The sequence below is a fragment of the Varroa jacobsoni genome, unplaced genomic scaffold, assembly GCF_002532875.2.
Source record: "Varroa jacobsoni isolate VJ856 unplaced genomic scaffold, vjacob_1.0 scaffold_617, whole genome shotgun sequence".
NCBI lineage: Eukaryota > Metazoa > Arthropoda > Arachnida > Mesostigmata > Varroidae > Varroa > Varroa jacobsoni.
In genome coordinates, this window is record NW_019213519.1 from 216535 (window position 1) to 236296 (window position 19762).

Consider the following 19762-nt stretch of genomic DNA (forward strand, 5'->3'; position numbering starts at 1 on the left):
TTATATCAGTCGCTGTCTTTTGCAGTTACTAGCATAGTGAGCACGCGCTTACTTAATTTAGCAGCAGACCCGACGCCACTTGGCCAGATATAGATATATTATGTAATAAATACAGATCGTAAATGCACCTCAGTCTAGCTAATGCTCTCTCACTTATTCTGTCGGAGTGCTCTGTGACATGCACGAACAAAGCACGTAACGCGGCATTATAGATAACAGCGCTCTTCCCCATCTTTGTGGCATGTTTGGCGCAACCAGCGAGTGCGTCAGGTGCATCAGCAACAATAACAGCAGCAGCGGTGATGAGTCTTCAGTAAGCGCATCTTCTGGGTGGCTGAATGAGCCTATGCAATATAATAAGTGACACCGCTCTCAGTAATTTCGGCGAGTGACGCACGACGCGGCGTAAGGGAACCGTCGCCGTAAGTATGGATCAGCATAATGATTATTGTGGTCTTATGAGGTCCGCATCTAAATGAACGTTTAATCCGGCAATCTACATAAGCATCTGCCAAAATCTGTCAATAACAACCGCAGCAGTAGCAGCAGCAAAAAAGGTGTAGTATCAAAAATACGCAGCGATATCATATCACTAGCTTGTGAAACAGACAGAGACGATGATCCGAGACAGTGGTAAAAACGATGTTCAAATAAGGCTGCTTGTCACCGCCATCATAGGACTTGCAGACACCTCATCGCCTGATAACGTCTGTGCTCGCTATCGTATAGTGAGATCTTCATCATGACCAGAAATGCGGAAAATTGACAGCATCGACTTCTGGTACAAATTATCACTGTAATGTTATCTGTTATTTCAATAGCTGGCTATGGACATTGCATGAATCCACGATTCATCGTTTTACTATAGTAACCATTGCAATTGCCGCGGTGGTAGTTAACAAGGTTGTTTTTTGTTTTATAGATGTCGGAATGCGGGTCGGCGAATCACAGTGGACCAAGAAACATACACGTTTACATAGATGAACGTGAGCGCCCCCAAAGCCACGGGGATTCGTTATCATCTTTCAAAATATGACGGTAAATTTTCGTTAAAAATAACCCGAATTCAACTTTGTCGACTTTAGGCTAGCTTTCTAAAAAACATAAACACTTAAAAAATTAATTAAGACACAGCAAATGTTTAGTAGCTTGATAATATACTAAAATTATCCGTTGGCTTAACACTTTGATGTTTAATTGTGCTAGGATAAAAACAAGTTACCAAACCAATTACTTCCCCAGTATCCTCGCAATCAGTAACGGTAATGGGAAGATAATTTCGCCGTTTTAAACGTCTCGCTCGAATCACGTATCGGTCACTAACACGTGACTGACGAGAGCTATGGATTGAGAAACTCACACTGTTAAAAAGAGCTTCACCGGTAAATAACCGAGCGTCGAAGATGTATGCTTGATGCCATGGCTATCCTCGGCGGCCATCGGTTCTCTCTAAGATATACGAAAAACACATCATGGACGTATGAAGATTAAATGGAATATCGAAGGGCGTGTTGAGCAAAAGGCGTTCGGTGTCGCGTCTGCACTGGCGCTGCATGCACTGGCGCTGCATGCACTGGCGCTGCAGATTGTTCTAGTTTAATTTAAATAACTCCAAGAAGATTTTATTCCATCATAGGTTTTTCATGAAGTAGGTGAATCATCGTTAAGTGAAGAGGCGGTCTCGTTTGACGCTGATACTAGCCAAACGATGTAGCCTAGATTTTATATCCATATTTTTGAAATGACCTAGATATCTGTCTGTGTCGTTTGCTACTGAGGCTCAAACTCTGGCCAAGTATGTATTTTTTTATTTTCCAACTCCAACATCCAAAATTCATATTTGACATTGTCTCCGACCCTACGACCACGTCAGTCTGTTGACAATTAGATAACGCACAGGGAGGATTTGCCTCAGATTGCCTGATTTTTTCAAGGGTTTGACGTTGTTTTTTAATAACTCCCATGAAAAACATGCCGCTTAAACGAAATTGCAACACTGGAACTCATTTGGCATCTACCTTTCAATGCATAATTCAAAGGATCGGAGCTTCCCTAAATCTACTAGTATCCCTATGCAGAAAACGAGACGCTGTTATTATCCGGTCGTCGCGCTCCAGCACTCACCGGAACGTAGCAAGGCAAAATTCTGCGTTCAAACTGTATTCATTTGTCGTGCGACTCCCTAACAGCCCGGACAGATTCGTACGGTCGGTCGTGATAAATCAGTTTTGCTTAACAAATAGTGTCCCGTTGCGTTCCTTCGGACCGTCAATACGTAAGCGTTGTTTTTCTGTTACGTGGCCAGTCTTTGTGGCATATAATACATACGACTTAACACAGGCGAACGGCCATGATACCAGTAGCAGCAGATTGCTGTAACATGACTACTAACAAAAAATGTTCCAACTTCATTTCGTCATGGAATTACTTACGATCACCTAGTGGCACACGCCTCGGGGCATCGTTAGCGATGGTGGTGGGTGAAGGCAACGAAATAATCTGCAAAACAGTTGACGAGAGATCGAGCAGTGTCGAAACATCGCAGGTCTTCAGATAACTATCCAACATGTGCGAGTGTGTCCACTTCGCTGGCGGTGACGTGAAAAGTTTTATGGTACAATTGGCTAAAAAATGTTGCCGATCGCCAGCACGTTACCTGTACGTGCATTGCCCGCATGTATTGTATATGCATTTACTGCGGAACAGAAAAATGAATACGCTTACATAGTCAAACCAGCCATTCCAGAATATCTATCGATTACATTGATATGAGGTATTTCTTGATATTTTCGTGCCTGTTCTATGACTTCGTTTAGCTATCGTATAGTGGAAACTTATTTCGGATTCACCGTTTCAGAGAAAGTATCCACTCATTTGATAGCCGAATATGGTGGGGGGAGTCAAAAAATGCGAAAACGTGCTTTCTGTTCTTCATTGAAAGAGTTCCTATTTTTAGTCCAATTGACAGAAACTAAGTGACACATTACGAATTACATATGTTTCCGTCTGTGAATGCGAGGAAGTATGACTCTAGATATTAATGTAAAAAAGGCTTGCCCCTCAACGATTAATTTGAATCTTCTCATATCTAATCGGCTTACAGCGTTTATGTGTAGAAGCGTGCAATCCCTTTAGAGCCACTGAAACCACTGAAACTTCAGCGCTTCCAATCGAAGACGCTACCTCACACGTACGCTTTAACATCTGCGAAATACATCGAGGTAAGAGGACGCTTACTGCGTTCAGTTGCTTAAAGCCCGAAGAACTGAACTGCTTAGGTTCGGTGCCCACGTTACGGACCATAATGGCGTAGGCATGAAGTTTCAAACTGAAGATCTTAGGAGGTCGCTCAACACAGAGAGGATTAGAACTGAAAAAGCGTGTCGACGAGAACAAAAAATTAGTAAAATGAGTGGGTTTTTAGTAAAGTTTTTTTTTATTCCACACGCCTAACCTGTTATAACAGGCTCCCTGTTTAATTCTCTTCCTTCTTCTAGGTCCTACTCATTATACATACATACCTTGTGATCTCTTCGGCGAAGATTCATCGATGAACTCCATGCTCGTGTCGAGAGTAGGAAAGAATGCCTTTGGTGTGGCTTTCTGCTTCTGCCGCTGCTGCTCAACCTGTTGTATGGGGACCTCATTCACGTTGCTACTCGACTCAGCGTTGATTGGATCTGGCGTGACGGAGCATAAGCCTCGATTGGGTCCGGTGTGAGCCGCGACCACCCGCGGACGCATGTATGCCAACGCGTGGCTTGGAAGGTCGAAGCAAGATTTTCCGTGCCGGATCTCCGGAACCACGCCGTTTTCTGCGTCCGCCGAAGCCGGCCCATCACCCGGCGTTTTACTCCCGCCGCCCCCACCACTTTGTCCAGGCTGGCGCCCGTTAACTGAATGGCCATTAAAGCTGTCAAAGACACCAGTCTCACTGCAACAAAGAAGGCAATAAAAATATTAACTCATAGAAAGCAAAGCGCTGTCTCCTTTCCATTGTCATTGTCGTTAGAAATATAAAAGGTGACAAAACGAGGATGCATTTCTTCAAGATCCGTGATTATGAACAATAGTGGACATCGCAATTCAACATGTTGATATCGTCCGATTTCCAGGCTTTCACATGTACATCGGCATTATCTATGGCATAAGCCTCTATTCCGCTATTACGCTAATCGCTAGGTCGAAGCTAATCGTCATAACGTAAACGAACAGAGTGACCCAGATGGGGCATTTAGGCCACTGCAATATATCCAGCATAATGGTTGGGTCGCAAACGTCGTGAATCATGTCTGGTTAACATGGGCCCAGTTTGAAGCGCCCCAACGTTGTGGCTTTGAAAAACAGGCAACGAACGCATCTTGTCGTGCTATATTGAAAATAACGATTTCGCGGTATATCTACGCGACGTACATGAGCGACGGGAGGCAATGAAGGACTCAATGGAAGACAGGAGGTCTGAACGCAGAATTGTAACTCCTTTAACACTCTCAGAACTGTCTCTAAATGCACGACGATATGCTGTCACTACTCAGAAAATCTCTTCTGCTTCACACTTTTACTCTACGTTCAGAGGATTTAATCAGATATACATGATAACTAAGTGGATTCTAACACTTGGTCCATCATTTCGGAACAATCTAGTTCCAAAGCAAACCTTTGTAATACAATAGAATTCGCCAAACAACACAGCCAAACCCTTAACTATGTAAAACAAAAATTTTCACGGTGCCATAAAGTAAACGAATTTCATGGTAAGCCCCTCTACTGAAGCTTCTTTTGCATCCACATGTCGCTATTGATCGTATTAATGTTTAGAAATTAAGGAATACATTATAGTAGATCTACTGAACAATGGTCATACCGCCGACCAGTATATTTCATAGGAAGTTTCAGTAATTCTACGTTTCGCAGACAGCCATAAGCTTAACATGGACAATATTCACGCCACAAGTTTCTGAGTTCTTATTATATGAGTGACCACAAGGATTAGAAACGAAAACCGCGTACGCGAGTGGCACGTGGACCTTCACTAGGGCGTTAACCGCGGAGTGGTAAGGCCCTCCGTTAAACCTATTACCGATTTAGATTCAGAAACTGTTAGAACAACCGTAGGATGGTGATATTTTAGTGAAATTGCTACCTAGAGCTTTGATACTTTAGGACAAGACGGGCCTAAACCCCACACACCGTGCCACATCTCGGGCACATAGCTTCTTCACCAGTAGCGGCAGGCAGCAGCGGCGGCATTTCGTACCCATTATGTTGTATCATTCATTTTATCGGGCAATGATACTACTGGTACTAGTGACATAAAGGTACACCGTAGGGATAACTAAGACAACACAACCTAAATAGTAGCACTAAGCCCCTCGCAGGATGAAGATGGCGAAGAATATGTAGGCTGGAAACTGTTTATCCTGTCTCGATCCTTATACCGAGCCCGGCTATTTACCATACGAAATGATGATCATTTTATAATGACTGTTCCCATACAACCACGGTTCCGTGTTCAGCGTCTATTGAAGAACTGCTTGCCCAAGTAAGAGTACAAAGGAAGAATTCATTCAAGTAGAAGCAACCGCAAGTTGTTTGTATCTCGCTCCTTTCAGGATCACGATGAATACGAATGAAACACCAAGTCTACGAATATATATCTCCATATTAATTAAACCATATTACAAACAAATACTGCTATTTCGGACGGTGCCTGTCTATTCTACGTCTGTCTTTTGTCACTCAGCCATCGAACTCACCACTGTATAGGCTATTGGAAGGTGGCAAATCGACAACACTACAACGTACTCCTGTCTCAACACCATAAATTCATCCTTAAAAATATAGTATATATATATATTTAATTGGATAGTGTGCAGAGCTAAGCACAAACTGCTTCAGTCTGTCACTATTCGAAGCAGCCTAAGAAAAACAATACAACCGGTGCTATATTCGGCTACTGGGAAAATACCTGGACCATATGTATTATCCCTACGAGGATTAAAAGTAGGCTTCATTTTAAGGTGGGGTAGGAAATCAAGGACGCCAGTTTCCCTCAAACCACTAACGACACGTAAGTGAAATCTTCAAATGGTACGATCCGCGTTCTTGCTACTGGAAGCATAATGGCTGAAAGGATATCTGCTGACAATTTTATTGCACACCAATCCTATGGGTATAGTATAGAAAATATTAATATATTCTAGAAAACCTAACTGGAATAGATGAACGATCGTCAAGCGTTCTTGGCAACACCTCTGATCGATGCAACTTACTATTATTATAGTTAGTTAAATTAAGGATAATACATCTATTTATTTTTGAAGCAGCAATCTTCTTCGGTTTCGAATTGCTTTGATGACGTTCAGCGATCGTTCGCAGCATGGTCACGTTTCACGGCCCATAATATCCTCGACTTGTAACTCCCGTTTTCCTGGGTCGACAAACGAGTTAGGTTTATCAAATTACCATTTTATCTGTGGTATCACGTAGAGCGATTCAACCAGCGAGCGCTTATACTGACCCCACGACTGGAAGGCATTGCCAAAAGCGCCTCCATCACTCGCCTCACATCTCTCACACCGTCGCCTATGCCAGGACATCATCTTAACCGCAGAGAACTGTCCAGAAAAATGTCTATGACAAACCGCTTGACTGCGTATCGATTAGTTTGATTGAGCTATCTCAAATCGCTATCTCGTATAGCGTTTATGATAATTAAGTTAAACTTAATTGTAACATTGACTTTTGCGCGCCGATAGAATATAAATTCTATCTTCTAAGCAGATGGTTTCGACGGACGCACCTGCACCCATGGAAAAGTAGCCAGATCCCCACGTTGTGTCCTATCGACGATGTTTACCATTCGTACCTATATAAGTGATTCACCCTGTTCGTGCGTTGATAGCATTGACGGTTCTTCCAGTGACGACAAATATATAGCTTCTGCATTTACTTTTCATTGTCGAACGCTTCCTTCATCACTTGTTTCTATAGTCGAAACTGACCGTCGTATCTAAAACGATCCATTGAACCTATCCAGCCGCGGGTCTAGCTGGCGGTGACCGATGGCACAGCGCATCGTGCCGGACAACACTGAATTAGTCAACTGGCGAACTTTGGAAAGTCCCTCGCCTCATCGTATTTTACGTCTCTCACTCACTCTCTCTATCTATCTATCGCTCTCCCTCCCCCCCCCCTCTCTTTTTCTACGTATATGTCCTGTATGTCGTTTAGAACGTTAATTTTCGTGGATGCGGGGCCCTTGATAAGAAAACAGAACGAGTTGCTAAATGCTGGCTACACGGAACACCACCTCAATGATGGTATGACAGAAACAGAGTAGCGAACAGTATATCGCTACGATGGCCGACAATGTGATTGGAGAGTTGAAAAGCCGAACAGTAACTAGTCGACGCGTCAGAAGCTTCAATACTAGTTTAAGTTTAAGTCGTTCTGTTGTAACTTAGGACTTTCCTTAACCTCGTTTGGCTAATATTTTATGAAACAGTTTAGAATTTAGGTGAAACGCCAAGAAAAGAATGGTCGAACTACTTCTGCCTTTTGGCAAGGTCTGTTTTTGACATACACGTCACTGCGCAACGGGCCGTAAACCCAGGCTGTGCCGTATCACACATTGTTCAGCCTTACGATGTGTCAATTTCGAAAATTCGCTAACAACGTATGCAGTGGCTCATACAGACATGAAAACGTGGTCAATGTCTGATCTTCACACAGCGCGGATTGTATCACAGATCAGGCGTACACCTCATCTGAGTCTATAACTAATCTGACAATGAGTTAACTATAAAACAGCCTTGATTCTGTCAAGCGTTGTTTCTCGCAACGGTAATAGTGCAGACGTGCTTCCGATAATTCTGTCCATCGAATACCCAAGTAAGCAAGTTTAGTCGTACAAATCGCATAGTGCATATCGCCAATGATCTTGACGGCACGACGCTCAAACCGTCAATTAGCTTAGATTAAGCCATCCGTATTATCGAGCAGGGTAGACATTTACTAAAATAGTACGCTTCAATTAAAAATGAGTGCGCCATAAAGTTCGACACCGGCCCTGTTTTTTCACAGCTACGAAACGATCGCGTTTCACAGCATCTCCATCCACCAAACGCGTCATGCGATTGTCCTCAAATGATCATTGTCTGCCGCTACGAGCAACAGTATTTTTCTAGCCTATCGAATGCGCCTGTAATCGTGGACGCACAGACGTCAAGGAACAGCTTTGACAAGGACACCGGCAAGCACCACCATCACAAAGCATCGATAGCCAAATCTTCGCCATCGATCTTCGTCTCTCCAGCGTCAACAGGGGTACTTTGAATTATCTGCCATCACGTTTGCCTCTCGATTCGTCGTTCATATGAGTATACGGCCATATTAATCACAGGCACAGTAACAATATGCCAGGGCGACGGTTCTGTAGGTCATGGAGCTGGTAAAAGTGGCTCGAACGACAGCAGTCGACTATAATAATATATTCGAGAAAAATATAATACCACGTCTAGAAAACGTGACGAGGAACGAAGCTCAGGTGGTACGGCAAATGAGGGATACAAACAATGGATAATTAAGGTTCGGCTTAATTATACGCCTAGTAGAGTCTGAGAACGATGAATCACATGTATGATATGAATCTTATCTTGCGCGGAAAATCACTGCTTTGCTAGTTGTATAACTTTGACACAAATCAGACGGTAAAATAGCAGCAAATCCTGATAAATCAAAACTTCAGATAATGTTGCTATGCTGAACTAATTTATGATTTCAAATAATGAAGCGGGCTATTGGATGAAAGAAGGCTAACGGTGGTAATGACAGGTACCCGTGATCAACAGTAACTATCTGGATCGTTCGTTTTGGATCGGAAACCGGGCACTAATGGCTAACTGCAATCAACTTGCAACAAACTGCAACTTGTGCCTGTCAGCCGCCACACAAGGGACTGGGCACTGTTAATAATCATGCCGTATTCTATATAGCCTTTGTTTTTTATATATATGATTTAACAAAGACGCTTGATAGAGGTAACGCTGGCTAGGTTTTGACAAGCTTCGATCCCAAATTCGCTTCGAACGACCTTCGTGTTTTTATTACATCAAAGAAATAATTTCAGTCGCTGGATCAGTTCGTTTTTTCAGCTAAACTGTGCACGTATCCTGAAGTGTAACTCGACATTCTTTGAAATCCCCTGTGAACTTGCTTTGCTCAACACTGAAAAACCTACGGCCCTTCGTATACGATATCCCAATAAAGCTCTGTAGAAGCCAGGGCCAATATAGGTTCACTAACACTAACAAATAACATTTAGTTTCGAGGTTTGAATAGGCACTGCACGAGAAAGTAACGCGTGCATTTGCGTGCTCTCTGGAGAGCAGGACCGACGAAAGTAGCTAGTTACCTAGCAGCAACAAGCTTTATACAGTTTGAAGCGGGTTGTATCATTATTTTCTTACCAGCTCATTATCGATAATAGTCTTCAGTCTAGCATTCGTTAGCCATAGGAAACTTCCACAAAATTACCTAATGAAGAAAGACTTATCTGTTTTTGACTAAAAAAGAATGGCAGCTCTGAAGTACAATTTCACCAGAGAATATAATATGGTACAGCACTTCCGTTTTAGCTATTTAGAACCCACAACGGGGTTTTGTATATGAGGCACTATAGCCGAGGTGTCCTCGACCTAAAAAGACATTCCTCAAAGCCTAAACGCAGTAGAACTTGTAGAAATTACACAGAAATGATTTTGCAGGCGCTTAGTTGAAAATGTATCTTCTAGCGACTTATTTGGTCCTAGCCAAGAACGTAATTTGATGGATTCGGGGTCCCATTATGAGCTATTAGAACGTCCTCTATTCAGTAAATCAGACTCATTAAAGGTTTATCATGTGGTGATCGCCATACCGTACCAGCCTCTGCTAATGCTCGCTGGTATGAATGAAATGAACCACTGGTATGTGCTCGCTGCAGCATCGTGTTCTAAAGAAAGCTTACTTCCGTTTTCCAACATTCCGTACGTCGAACTGAATCACGCATATCGATATTTTTACCTAAAAGCAAATTTCCTATAAGTTCTTCTACACCCCACTACAACGAAGTCTCTGAAGACATCATGGCCATATGCTGACAACTGAATCTGCGCCGTAAAAACTGTTCTTTTGACACTGTTCCCCTTAAAGCCTGGAGAAGAATCGATGCACAAAGCAAACATTTGCTTACGTTGGTTAAATCTGTATAGATTGATTCGAAAGTTGCTCGTAAAAAACATGGGCCTCGTAGGCGATTTCACATTAATATCATTGAACATAAGCAGCGTCGAAAACGCACATGGCGCAGAGTAAGAATATCGTTTATTTGCTACGTCCACTCGTTCTGGACGGCTGTAGTAACGAGTATCGATGTGACATTCGTTAGTTTTCGTGTGTCGCGTTTTTTTCGTGTGTTTTTGTATATCGCTACAAGTCGTCCGCAACGGCAGGGAACTGGGCCAAGCAATCGACTTGGCAATTACTTAATTTCCGGCCACTGACCTTGCCAATGGTTGCTTACCAGCCATCACATAGAAGCTCACGCACAAGCAGCGGCTCGTTCTGTAAGCCCAGATGGACATATGTTGTGCTTCGGTCCTTTGAAGATACGAACTGTTTTTGCGACGACCCGAATTTCGTCACCTGAATATAATTGGGTAAATGACACTTGTCACAAACCTAATTATCAGACTCTCTTCCCTTCGTCATTCTCATCAATGGCCACACATGAGTATGAAAGCAAATAGCCTCCCGTTATTTTCGCCTGCCCAAACATAAATAGGGTATTGGACAAAAACCCAAATGATCCCATATTCAGACGGGCAGCGGTAGCTGACTGACCGAAGCAACTGAAGTTAACATTGTACTGCTTCTGTGGCAACTAGAATTGTGAATCAACAATGCCATACATTTGACAAGGCAACGACGTGGGTTAATGTCAGACGCAAATAGAAACAAGTGTGTTGCTGACCGGCCATCATGACGAGCCGTCTGAACGGAGTTATCTTGACTTTCTGCGCGACTGCTTCTACCCTAATAGCCTATCCATCGTCATGCTATCCAAGGCTGAAACTAGCCAAAAGCGGAACAAGCAAACGTACCGCAAAAGCTTAGCTAAAAGACCAAATAGATTCTTGTATGCGTGTTGTCAGCAGAGAGCACATAAAGAAAAAGGCATCCCCTATGTCCATAAGGCTGACTTCTATGTGGCATTTTGTATCGTTTTATCTATAATGCTTATCCATCTATACGTTTGTCTATAGAAGTGATGAGTGAGTAAACTTCGACAACGGGCTTGCTTTGTTCTAGGTCTTTTTCTCTGCATCATTCTAGCTTCGAAGCGAATGATCGCTGAAGACTTTACGGCTAAATGGTTTTTACTCGCTCGGCCCAAAGTAAAGAATGGACTTACATGATCATCTCGCTTGGTTCATTGAAGTACATACTACATATATTTATATATAATCAGGAAATAGCAACATTCAGCTAAAGGGCTAAGTAAATAGTTGGAGCATTTTTCCCAGAAGAAAAAGTCAATGTCTCTATCTGTGGACGGAACGGACCAGTCAATTTGAAGACATTTGTCTGGGTCCCAGTGGCGTCGTTGATCTAGACTACAACGAACACAGGAAAATTCGTTTCGTTCCCAAGGAAGGGAACATGTGCACCTGTCGGAGAAATCACTGTTCCCACGTAAGGCTAAACGCAATCGGCGAACATTCCGCACTTAACAAGCATCCAAATAGATAAAGAACGGTCCTACTTATTGGCCGACTCAAATGATGATATGGAGAATGCTACACTCGAGTGACAAGCCGGTAGAGAAAAACTCGGAAGACTAGGAAAGGGCATATAGATATATTATATATATGGCCAAATGACAACACGTCGTTCTGACCAGTCCATAAGGCCAAATATGGCTGTCGAGTTAAAAGCTCATCAAAGAAGAGTAAATACCGGCTTATTGAAGATAAGTAGTAATACGAAGATATGAGAATAGTACAACGTTTGAACGTAGTCTTGAATCCTTTGTGTTATTTCATACAGAACTTTCGGCACGAGGTCGAGCGGGAGCGAGTTTCTGTGAATACCGCACTGGCGTTGTACGGCGGCTGGTCTGAATCTTACCATGGTAGGATACGTACATTAAGCAAGCGCATGACAAATCTATTCCGAAGTCCTTGGAAGTGATTACAATTGAACGTTAGTGAAAACGTTAAAAATTCCGCAGAGAATAGCGCGCCCCGAAGTGATCTCTGCTTAGCAGCTGCGACCATTGCGAGAGCGCAACTAAGTGAGCACCGGATTAAACGTAATGAACCAGGCTTTTCATCCACCAGAAATGCCCCACTTTAAAATCGAGCTGATGCGGCTGTTCAATGAATGCTACGTCACGTCTTCGCCATTTTGTGCGTAACGTAGTGAATCGTTAAAAAATCAATAAAACAATGACGATCATAAATCAAACGGAATCAAGACAAATATGAGAAATCGTTCAGCCCAGCACGTCACTCTAGGCGCAGTGCAAACGTAAGCTCTACTTACTCTACTTATACAGAACTTGCCTAATATTTAGCCCGAATTACGCAGCAAACACCTGTTGTCTGACTGAATTTACCCATTAAAGATCTAAATAGTTATTGCTCAAGCTTTCCTCGAGTCGCATCGGAGGTTTGTCGACTCGGTTCTATAAACACTGGCGTAGTCAAGTAGTTACGCACCCATTTCGGATCTGTTGGAAGCGAGAAGGGCTCAAAGGTGTGCAGTACTCCAAGCCTCTGCTTTCTATCATCCTATTAACTCTAATATCGTTACGTGTGCTCGATCTGACAAACGAGTCGCTTTCGCCAACGGCAACGAGCACTGGCCGTGAAGATGTTTCTAGAAGGCTCATTAGGACACCGAGTCTAAAAATTTTTTTTTCACAACAACAACTGTGCATCTAGCGCGAACTCATTGAATTTTTAAAGTTAAAGCTACGTAGCATTTACGACATAAAACTCATCTTAGTTTATCAGCAGATGTCTTCGAATATCTAATAGAAGCCTGTGTCGACGAACACCCACGCCTTCACCAATATGACATGACCGCTTAATAATAGCACCGAAAATACTACCACTACTATATAGAGTCCGTGGAAGCGATTGTCTGCATAGATACGTGCTGTGGTACAATTTCGATTTAACCTATAGATAGAACCTAATCATTCTGATTTTTATTGGCAACTCAAGTTTCACCATATTCTGTCCTTTTATTTTTCTGTTCCGAGATTTCGAGATGATGGGGTTTGCGTGGTGGTTTGACCTGTAACTCTCGTAGAATAATTAGTTCCACAAATGGAGATAGTAGTTCTCATTAAAGACTGTATTATCTGCTTGATCGTGTGCAATTACGTGTAGGAGCAGAAAAACACGACACGATGCCGTAGATATAAGCTGGCAGAGGGAAATACTGAAAGACCTCAAGGTTATGGTTCATCTGATGATTTTACTAACGCGGAAAATTTTCTCAGCTAGTGCTCATATCCATTCTCTAGCCGCTGGTCAATCACCCGATAACGTCTTGACAAAAGCGCTGTGTACCTTTTAAGTCTGTTTCGGTCGAATTTCTCATTGCGTTCCGATAATTAGGTTTGACCAAAATGTTAAAAGGCCTGTCTGGTTGTTCAGGCTATTTCAGGTTGTCTATTCGGATCATTTAGGGATACATCAGGATATGTAGGCGTGTAAAAAGCGCTGTGCTTCCACTAAAATCGACAGGTTGAGCCGCCATGCACGCTGCTTGGAATGATCGTGCTGCTGCTGTTGCTGCCATTTGACACGTGGTCGACAGACCGGCTAAAACAACTAAAACATTTTAGACCCACACAACTGTACAAGATAGCTCACGCCAACCCCCACTTTTGGCTGGGGACCCTCAACAATGTGAGCCGTCAACGAAAATTTAAACCGTCTACACAGTCACTAGAATGTTTGATTGACCAATTTTTGCGACCGACCGACCGACCGTTTGGCTGGAATTTGCATTGAAAATTATAGCAAAATGCATTTAGGGATCGGCGTATACATATAATGCTCAGATTATAACGCGAAATCGCCCTTGAGTCGCATGCATACCTATGGCATACTATACACTAAAAGATTTTGAGCAATCTCCGGAGTTCTTACGATCTGCGTGTATCACTGGATAACTAGTGAAAACTGTAAGCATATTAAGCCGTAATACGCGTTCCAGCGATCTTTAACGTGGCAGTGATCTACAGCGTAACCAGGCAAAAATATACCACCAAGGATTTTTCCTCCGCTTAATGGCCAGCTTCATAAGTTCAGAGCAGAGCTGAGAGCCAAAAAAGTCACTGGAAATCAGGAAAGCCTGAAAAGGCACACTTTGAATAACGGCTAACATAATGAACGCAGAAACCATGACAAATGGCGGCAAATTGTTTATACGCTAGACGTATGCTGTCAGAGGCAGTTACAAACCGGGAAAATTCTGTGCTGTTAGAAAAGCTGGTTTTCTCATGCCAGCTGCAATGAGAAGGAACATTTCACTTTCGTATTTAGTTAAGAATCGGCTAAATATGATCGGTTTGGAGCTACAACTTGCGATTAGTAGTAGATTGTCCAAACGTACCGACTGGTCGCCAGTTTACCGCTGCGACATCATGTCACGTACGTACGTTCAACATAAACTACCCAATGGACATCATTATAAAAACGTTACGTAAGCGTTGACGCCGTTGGCAACTTTTCTTCACGACCTCGTATTTCGGCAGACGTCTACGACAGGGTAATATTCTCCTATTTTACATGTCTGCCAGCATAATGTAACACACAAACGATATAACGTAATGTTTTCTTATTATTGGTTTGTGTTCTTCGTCTTCAGCGTACACAAACTGAAGACTCCAGTAGAAACCTTCGAACCGCCAGAGGCGTACCTGACGAATAATTTGCCCTTACTGATCTGGTATACGACCGCGTAGACAGCCAATGGCGACCATCACCCCTTTGCTGTCGAGTTTTGAAATTCTCTAACGGTTGCGCAATTCCTCGTTCAGGACACATTTAATTAGTCACTGATGGGTACTTTTTCTTCTGGATAGAGATTCACCTATGGCCCAATGAAAGCTCTACGGTTTTTGTAACATACGGCGCTAGGTTGTGTCGGATGGTCGAAGACAAATCGATTTCAGTCCACTTAGATTTTCATCCACTTTGGTCGTGTATCACATGTGTGTTCGCACATGTAAGTCTGACTTAGTATTGGAAACATGTAGACGTCACAACAAATTGTAAACCCAACATCTCTTCCCATACAAAGCATATGATCAATGCAAGCTGATTATCCTAAGATTCCTAATAATTTCATCAGTATCGAAGCTTACCGTTCTTCGTATTTAATACAACCAGACAAGTGGCAAACGTTTTGATTCTTGGAAGAAATCGCTTACTTTGCACCTAAAATACACTTACTAAACGAAAGAAACAATTAACGCTCTTCACAGATCTTTCGAATCATTTTGACTGTCAGTGGATTTGCCCCTCTAACGTTAATGATTGCCGATGGTTTCTTTAGCCGACACCGCACCTACTTTCTGCTGCAGAAGTTCTCAGTCTCCGTCCATTAACTGACGCTCCGTTTATGAATAAATCCTCAGATTGCTGTATGTTTCTCCCTCATTTCGGCGTCAGTTTGTGTCTACACCGACTCACAGGCGTCCCTGAAAATTTACATCCAGGTAAGAGGAGTAGACGCTCCGAAGGTAGCTGATAGGTCCAGATCCACACAAATGGATTTTCCCGAACATGGACGAAGCCTTTAATAGGGCCATCGTTCTCGTTCGCTTGCTGTTTTTCGTAGATGACTATATACTAAATGACTATTTTTCTATTATATTAATCGCAAAAGTAAGGCTGATTTATTCGTATGCGTATCTGGTTTAAGCAAACGATATCACTTCGTTGAGCAGGGGAGCAAAAGAGAACAACAAAGAATATATTGCTCTACCTCAGGGATCCCATCTGTCCACAGATTTGTAACACGGTTCTCAACAGCTATCGCCAATGTGTAAGATACCCGCACAAACTCGCGCTAAGATTCGCGTCGCCAGCAAAACTGGTTCGTTTAATGAACGACTCGAACTACGACAACAGACGCGGCATCGGCTGCCTCAACGTATATTCTATATTACTGTTTAGGCGAGCATAGCAGCGAAAACCACATAGATCACCGCATGACGGCTGACGAGAAAATCGCTATCTTAAAGACAGCACGAACGAAGGATCTTGTCTATTCACGTGTCGATAATGGCAAGGAAGAGTAAAGGAAAATGCCGACTGCCTACCGATTCTGTGAAACTACACTGGAAACGTATGAATAGTTCTCGCAGTCCGTCTTTTCAGCCCAGCTTCGCTGACCATCCGCGTACTCGCATATATATATATGATTAGCCGATGCCATACAGTAGATGACCGTGCGCGAACAAGGTTCACCGTGACAACACTATGAAGAATGGGGGAAAAAAATGTAGGTTTAAAACAGTGCTTTTTCGCTCACTGACCAAAAGTGGTGACACTTTTAGCAAGGATTGCCTGATTTCTTAATAAGCATACATTTGCTAATCAGACCAGCGTTGACGTTGAGTGGGACCCGTCCTAAGAACGATAGCCCATCAACACGGGATGGTCAACATCGATACAAACCCCATTGTTAATTTAGCCTATATCGATTTTATGTTTTCGAATATATCCGGCGCTTAAAGTGCTAAATATCGTAAGGATGAATGTAGTATCATCTACACTTTACCCGTACATGCAAAGTGACGATTTCGCTAGAAGATTGAATTGGTTTTAATGATAGCAGTAGTTTAGCTAGACATGCATAGTATTACTGTATGCCAGAATTACTCTATAGACACTTGGAACAGCAGTACCCTACTTTACTATCGGAACACCCTACAATGTATTTGTCGCTCTATCTAAAGACATTTACATCGGCACATTGTTATCAAGGACAAATCTTGCAGCTTACCGCCCCGTACTCTAATAGCTGAACCGGTTTGTCGTAAAGTGGGCGATCCTTTGCCCTTCTATCCTCCCTAAACCCCTCCTAGGGCCTGTGCTGGTCTTTGACAAGTTAATCCATAGATAAACAGCACTAATCATTCAAGATCGCTGGCAAGGCGACCATTGCTAATAGGTAGCACATAGAAGTAAACCTCTCGATGTAGGCACCATTTCAGCGCCGACCTATTTTATATATAATCTATTGTAGATACAATGGCACTCGTGCGTAAACGAGCTATTTTAATCGGTCAAATATTATGATTGGCACTTTACTACTGCGTGAGCCCATGAATAGTTACGGCGGGCTTTAATGTCAACACACGCAGCACAAATACGTCTACATTGTAGACATCACGCGTATCAAATAGCGAACGACCAGCTCTCGCCAATAGGCGTTCTCACAGACTCTCTCACACGACATAGTCCGTATTACAGTCAAATCTATTCGTTGGATAATGGACTCGAGTCTCGATCAGTTGGTGTGTTAATATCACATAGTGAATCAACGTTGATGATGCGTCCTTAAAGAAAATGGAGCAGGAGCTAGTGAGCAGTATTTCGAAATCACTAACTGAGCCCTTGCGTGCAATCACATCGTACAAGGAAAGCGTACTTCGAAATTCATTAACATCAAATGTTTACGCCCCCCCCGAGCTTCAAACAGTGCTAATCCTTTAACAGCTATAGGAACTACGCGTCCTGGATTTTACACTTTGCATTGGCCTATCGATGCAAGTGTCATTTATATGCTGTTGTGAACATGCTAGCCGTGTGTGATATTCATCAATACGCTTGTGATATTACGATTGTGTTACACTGAAAAATAGCAGATATTCGAGTTCGTACAATGGATATTTTATGGTCGATGGACATTTTAGAAGAATTTAAAAACAAAGCAATAACAACGACAAGGTTGTCAAAAAAAACGCCTCCGAAAATGTCGTCGTTATCCCGCGTCCCGGAAATCATTTTCCGCGACGCGACAGAATCTTTTTCGCAATACTCAAACTACGTTTCCGTTATCATCGTCCAGTATCAAGGGGCGCGGGCCAGTTATAGAATTTCGTGAGTCACCTTCACCGAGACCTGGGCCGTTACGCCGGACCTCCCCTGAAGTCTCGCAGTCCCCAGCCTTCCACCTCCCGCTTGCTTTAATCAAAGCGCAATATCGGCAAGCAATACTTGACGGCACGATTCAACGTAGAACTCCAATCACCTATTCCATAGCCGACAAGCCTAAGTTCGTTATAAAAATCTATGCTTCTGTAAATATGGGCATCACTAGTCCACGGGGTACAACCAACATTTATTTATCTGGCCTCTGCCTTACTCTTATATTGATCAATCAAGATCCTGGTAGCTGTGATAAGCAGATCGCTGCCGCGACCAACAAAGAAAAACAAATAAATAGTACCGCCTACTATTCTGAACTATTTTTTTTTTTCATTAGACCACATATTCGGAAAACACAGAACCATTATAGATTCTGCTCTGCGCCATCATATCATTTATGATCGATACTAACTGATATAATGAAGCAACTGTGACCTGTTCTCGCGATTTGTTTTAGCTAACAGTCAGATAGATGAGTGATCTGAGCAAGTCAGTCGTCGTGATCTGGGCTCGAGGTGTCGCTTGGATTACTTTTTCTTTAATATCTTGGTGACAAACATCGATGAAGCGAGGATACGTTGACAGTACTAAACAGAATAATGATTTTCTGTAACTATTCATGATAGAATGCTCAGAACGATAAAATTCGACGAGTACTTTAGTTACTGAGCCTGGCTGTTTGCAAAGGATGATGTCGTATATTTGCCACTATAGATATAAATCAGTCCCGTTTCGAGTACTTTCGAGAACTTATACAGTCTCATTTTTTCACTGCTGTCTTAATATGTCTTACGGCAGCCTATCTGGTGAACGCGGGGGCATAAAGCGATTTTCAATTGGCTACGGACTTCTGTGTTTTTCGCAACGATTTTTTGTAACTTATTTTGACGTTTCACAGAAAAACACCAGGTAAGGTATACCACAGGTAGCATGTCCATGTGATGACAGGTAATTATATGGTGTGATATGTCGCCGGTTTAATTTGAGTGAGAGTAACATCGCTAATGAGCCGCTGCGGTCGCTGGCGTGGGCAAAGTTGACCATATCGGCCATCTTCAATAAGTGCCTGGGTCACAACGCCCATCTGACTAAGAAACTAAGAAGATTGTTTACTCATTTTTTGGACAAGATTAGCATGGTCTTGGGACTGTCGCTATCCAAGAAAGTGTGCAATTGTCGATGCACATTGTTGTAGATTACGTTGCCCCGTGAACAGTTAGTATCGTCGCTATATCAGCAAAAATATAGGTGGAAATACTGCATCATTCAAGGCTGCGCGCGAACACGAGACGTCTCTTTAATAGAGGTGAAGTGGATAACGAGGACAAATCAAGGATAAGACGCCCGATGTAGCCTGCCATAAGCCACAGAGAGGTAATTAGGCGTGCAGATATAGTACTACAAAGCTTATCATTAAGAAAATCATTCTTTATATAATGTTATTCTTAACTTTAAAATACAAGACGGAGTTTAAAGTGGTATATCAAATGGGGGCTTAGGCACACAAGTTGTTGCGAAAGGTCTTGGCACGACACGTT

The 19762-nt window shown here is 42.7% G+C and overlaps 1 protein-coding gene across 2 annotated transcripts in view; it reads right to left on the reverse strand.

The window, feature by feature from the left end:
• Positions 1-19762, reverse strand: part of LOC111261946 (PP2C-like domain-containing protein CG9801) — a 61284-nt gene that overhangs the window by 38659 nt on the left and 2863 nt on the right. For both annotated transcript variants that reach the window (XM_022835857.2, XM_022835856.2), the window contains exon 3: positions 3522-3934. In XM_022835857.2, coding sequence (XP_022691592.1) covers positions 3522-3934 — 413 coding nt within the window. The remainder of the gene's footprint in view (positions 1-3521; positions 3935-19762) is intronic.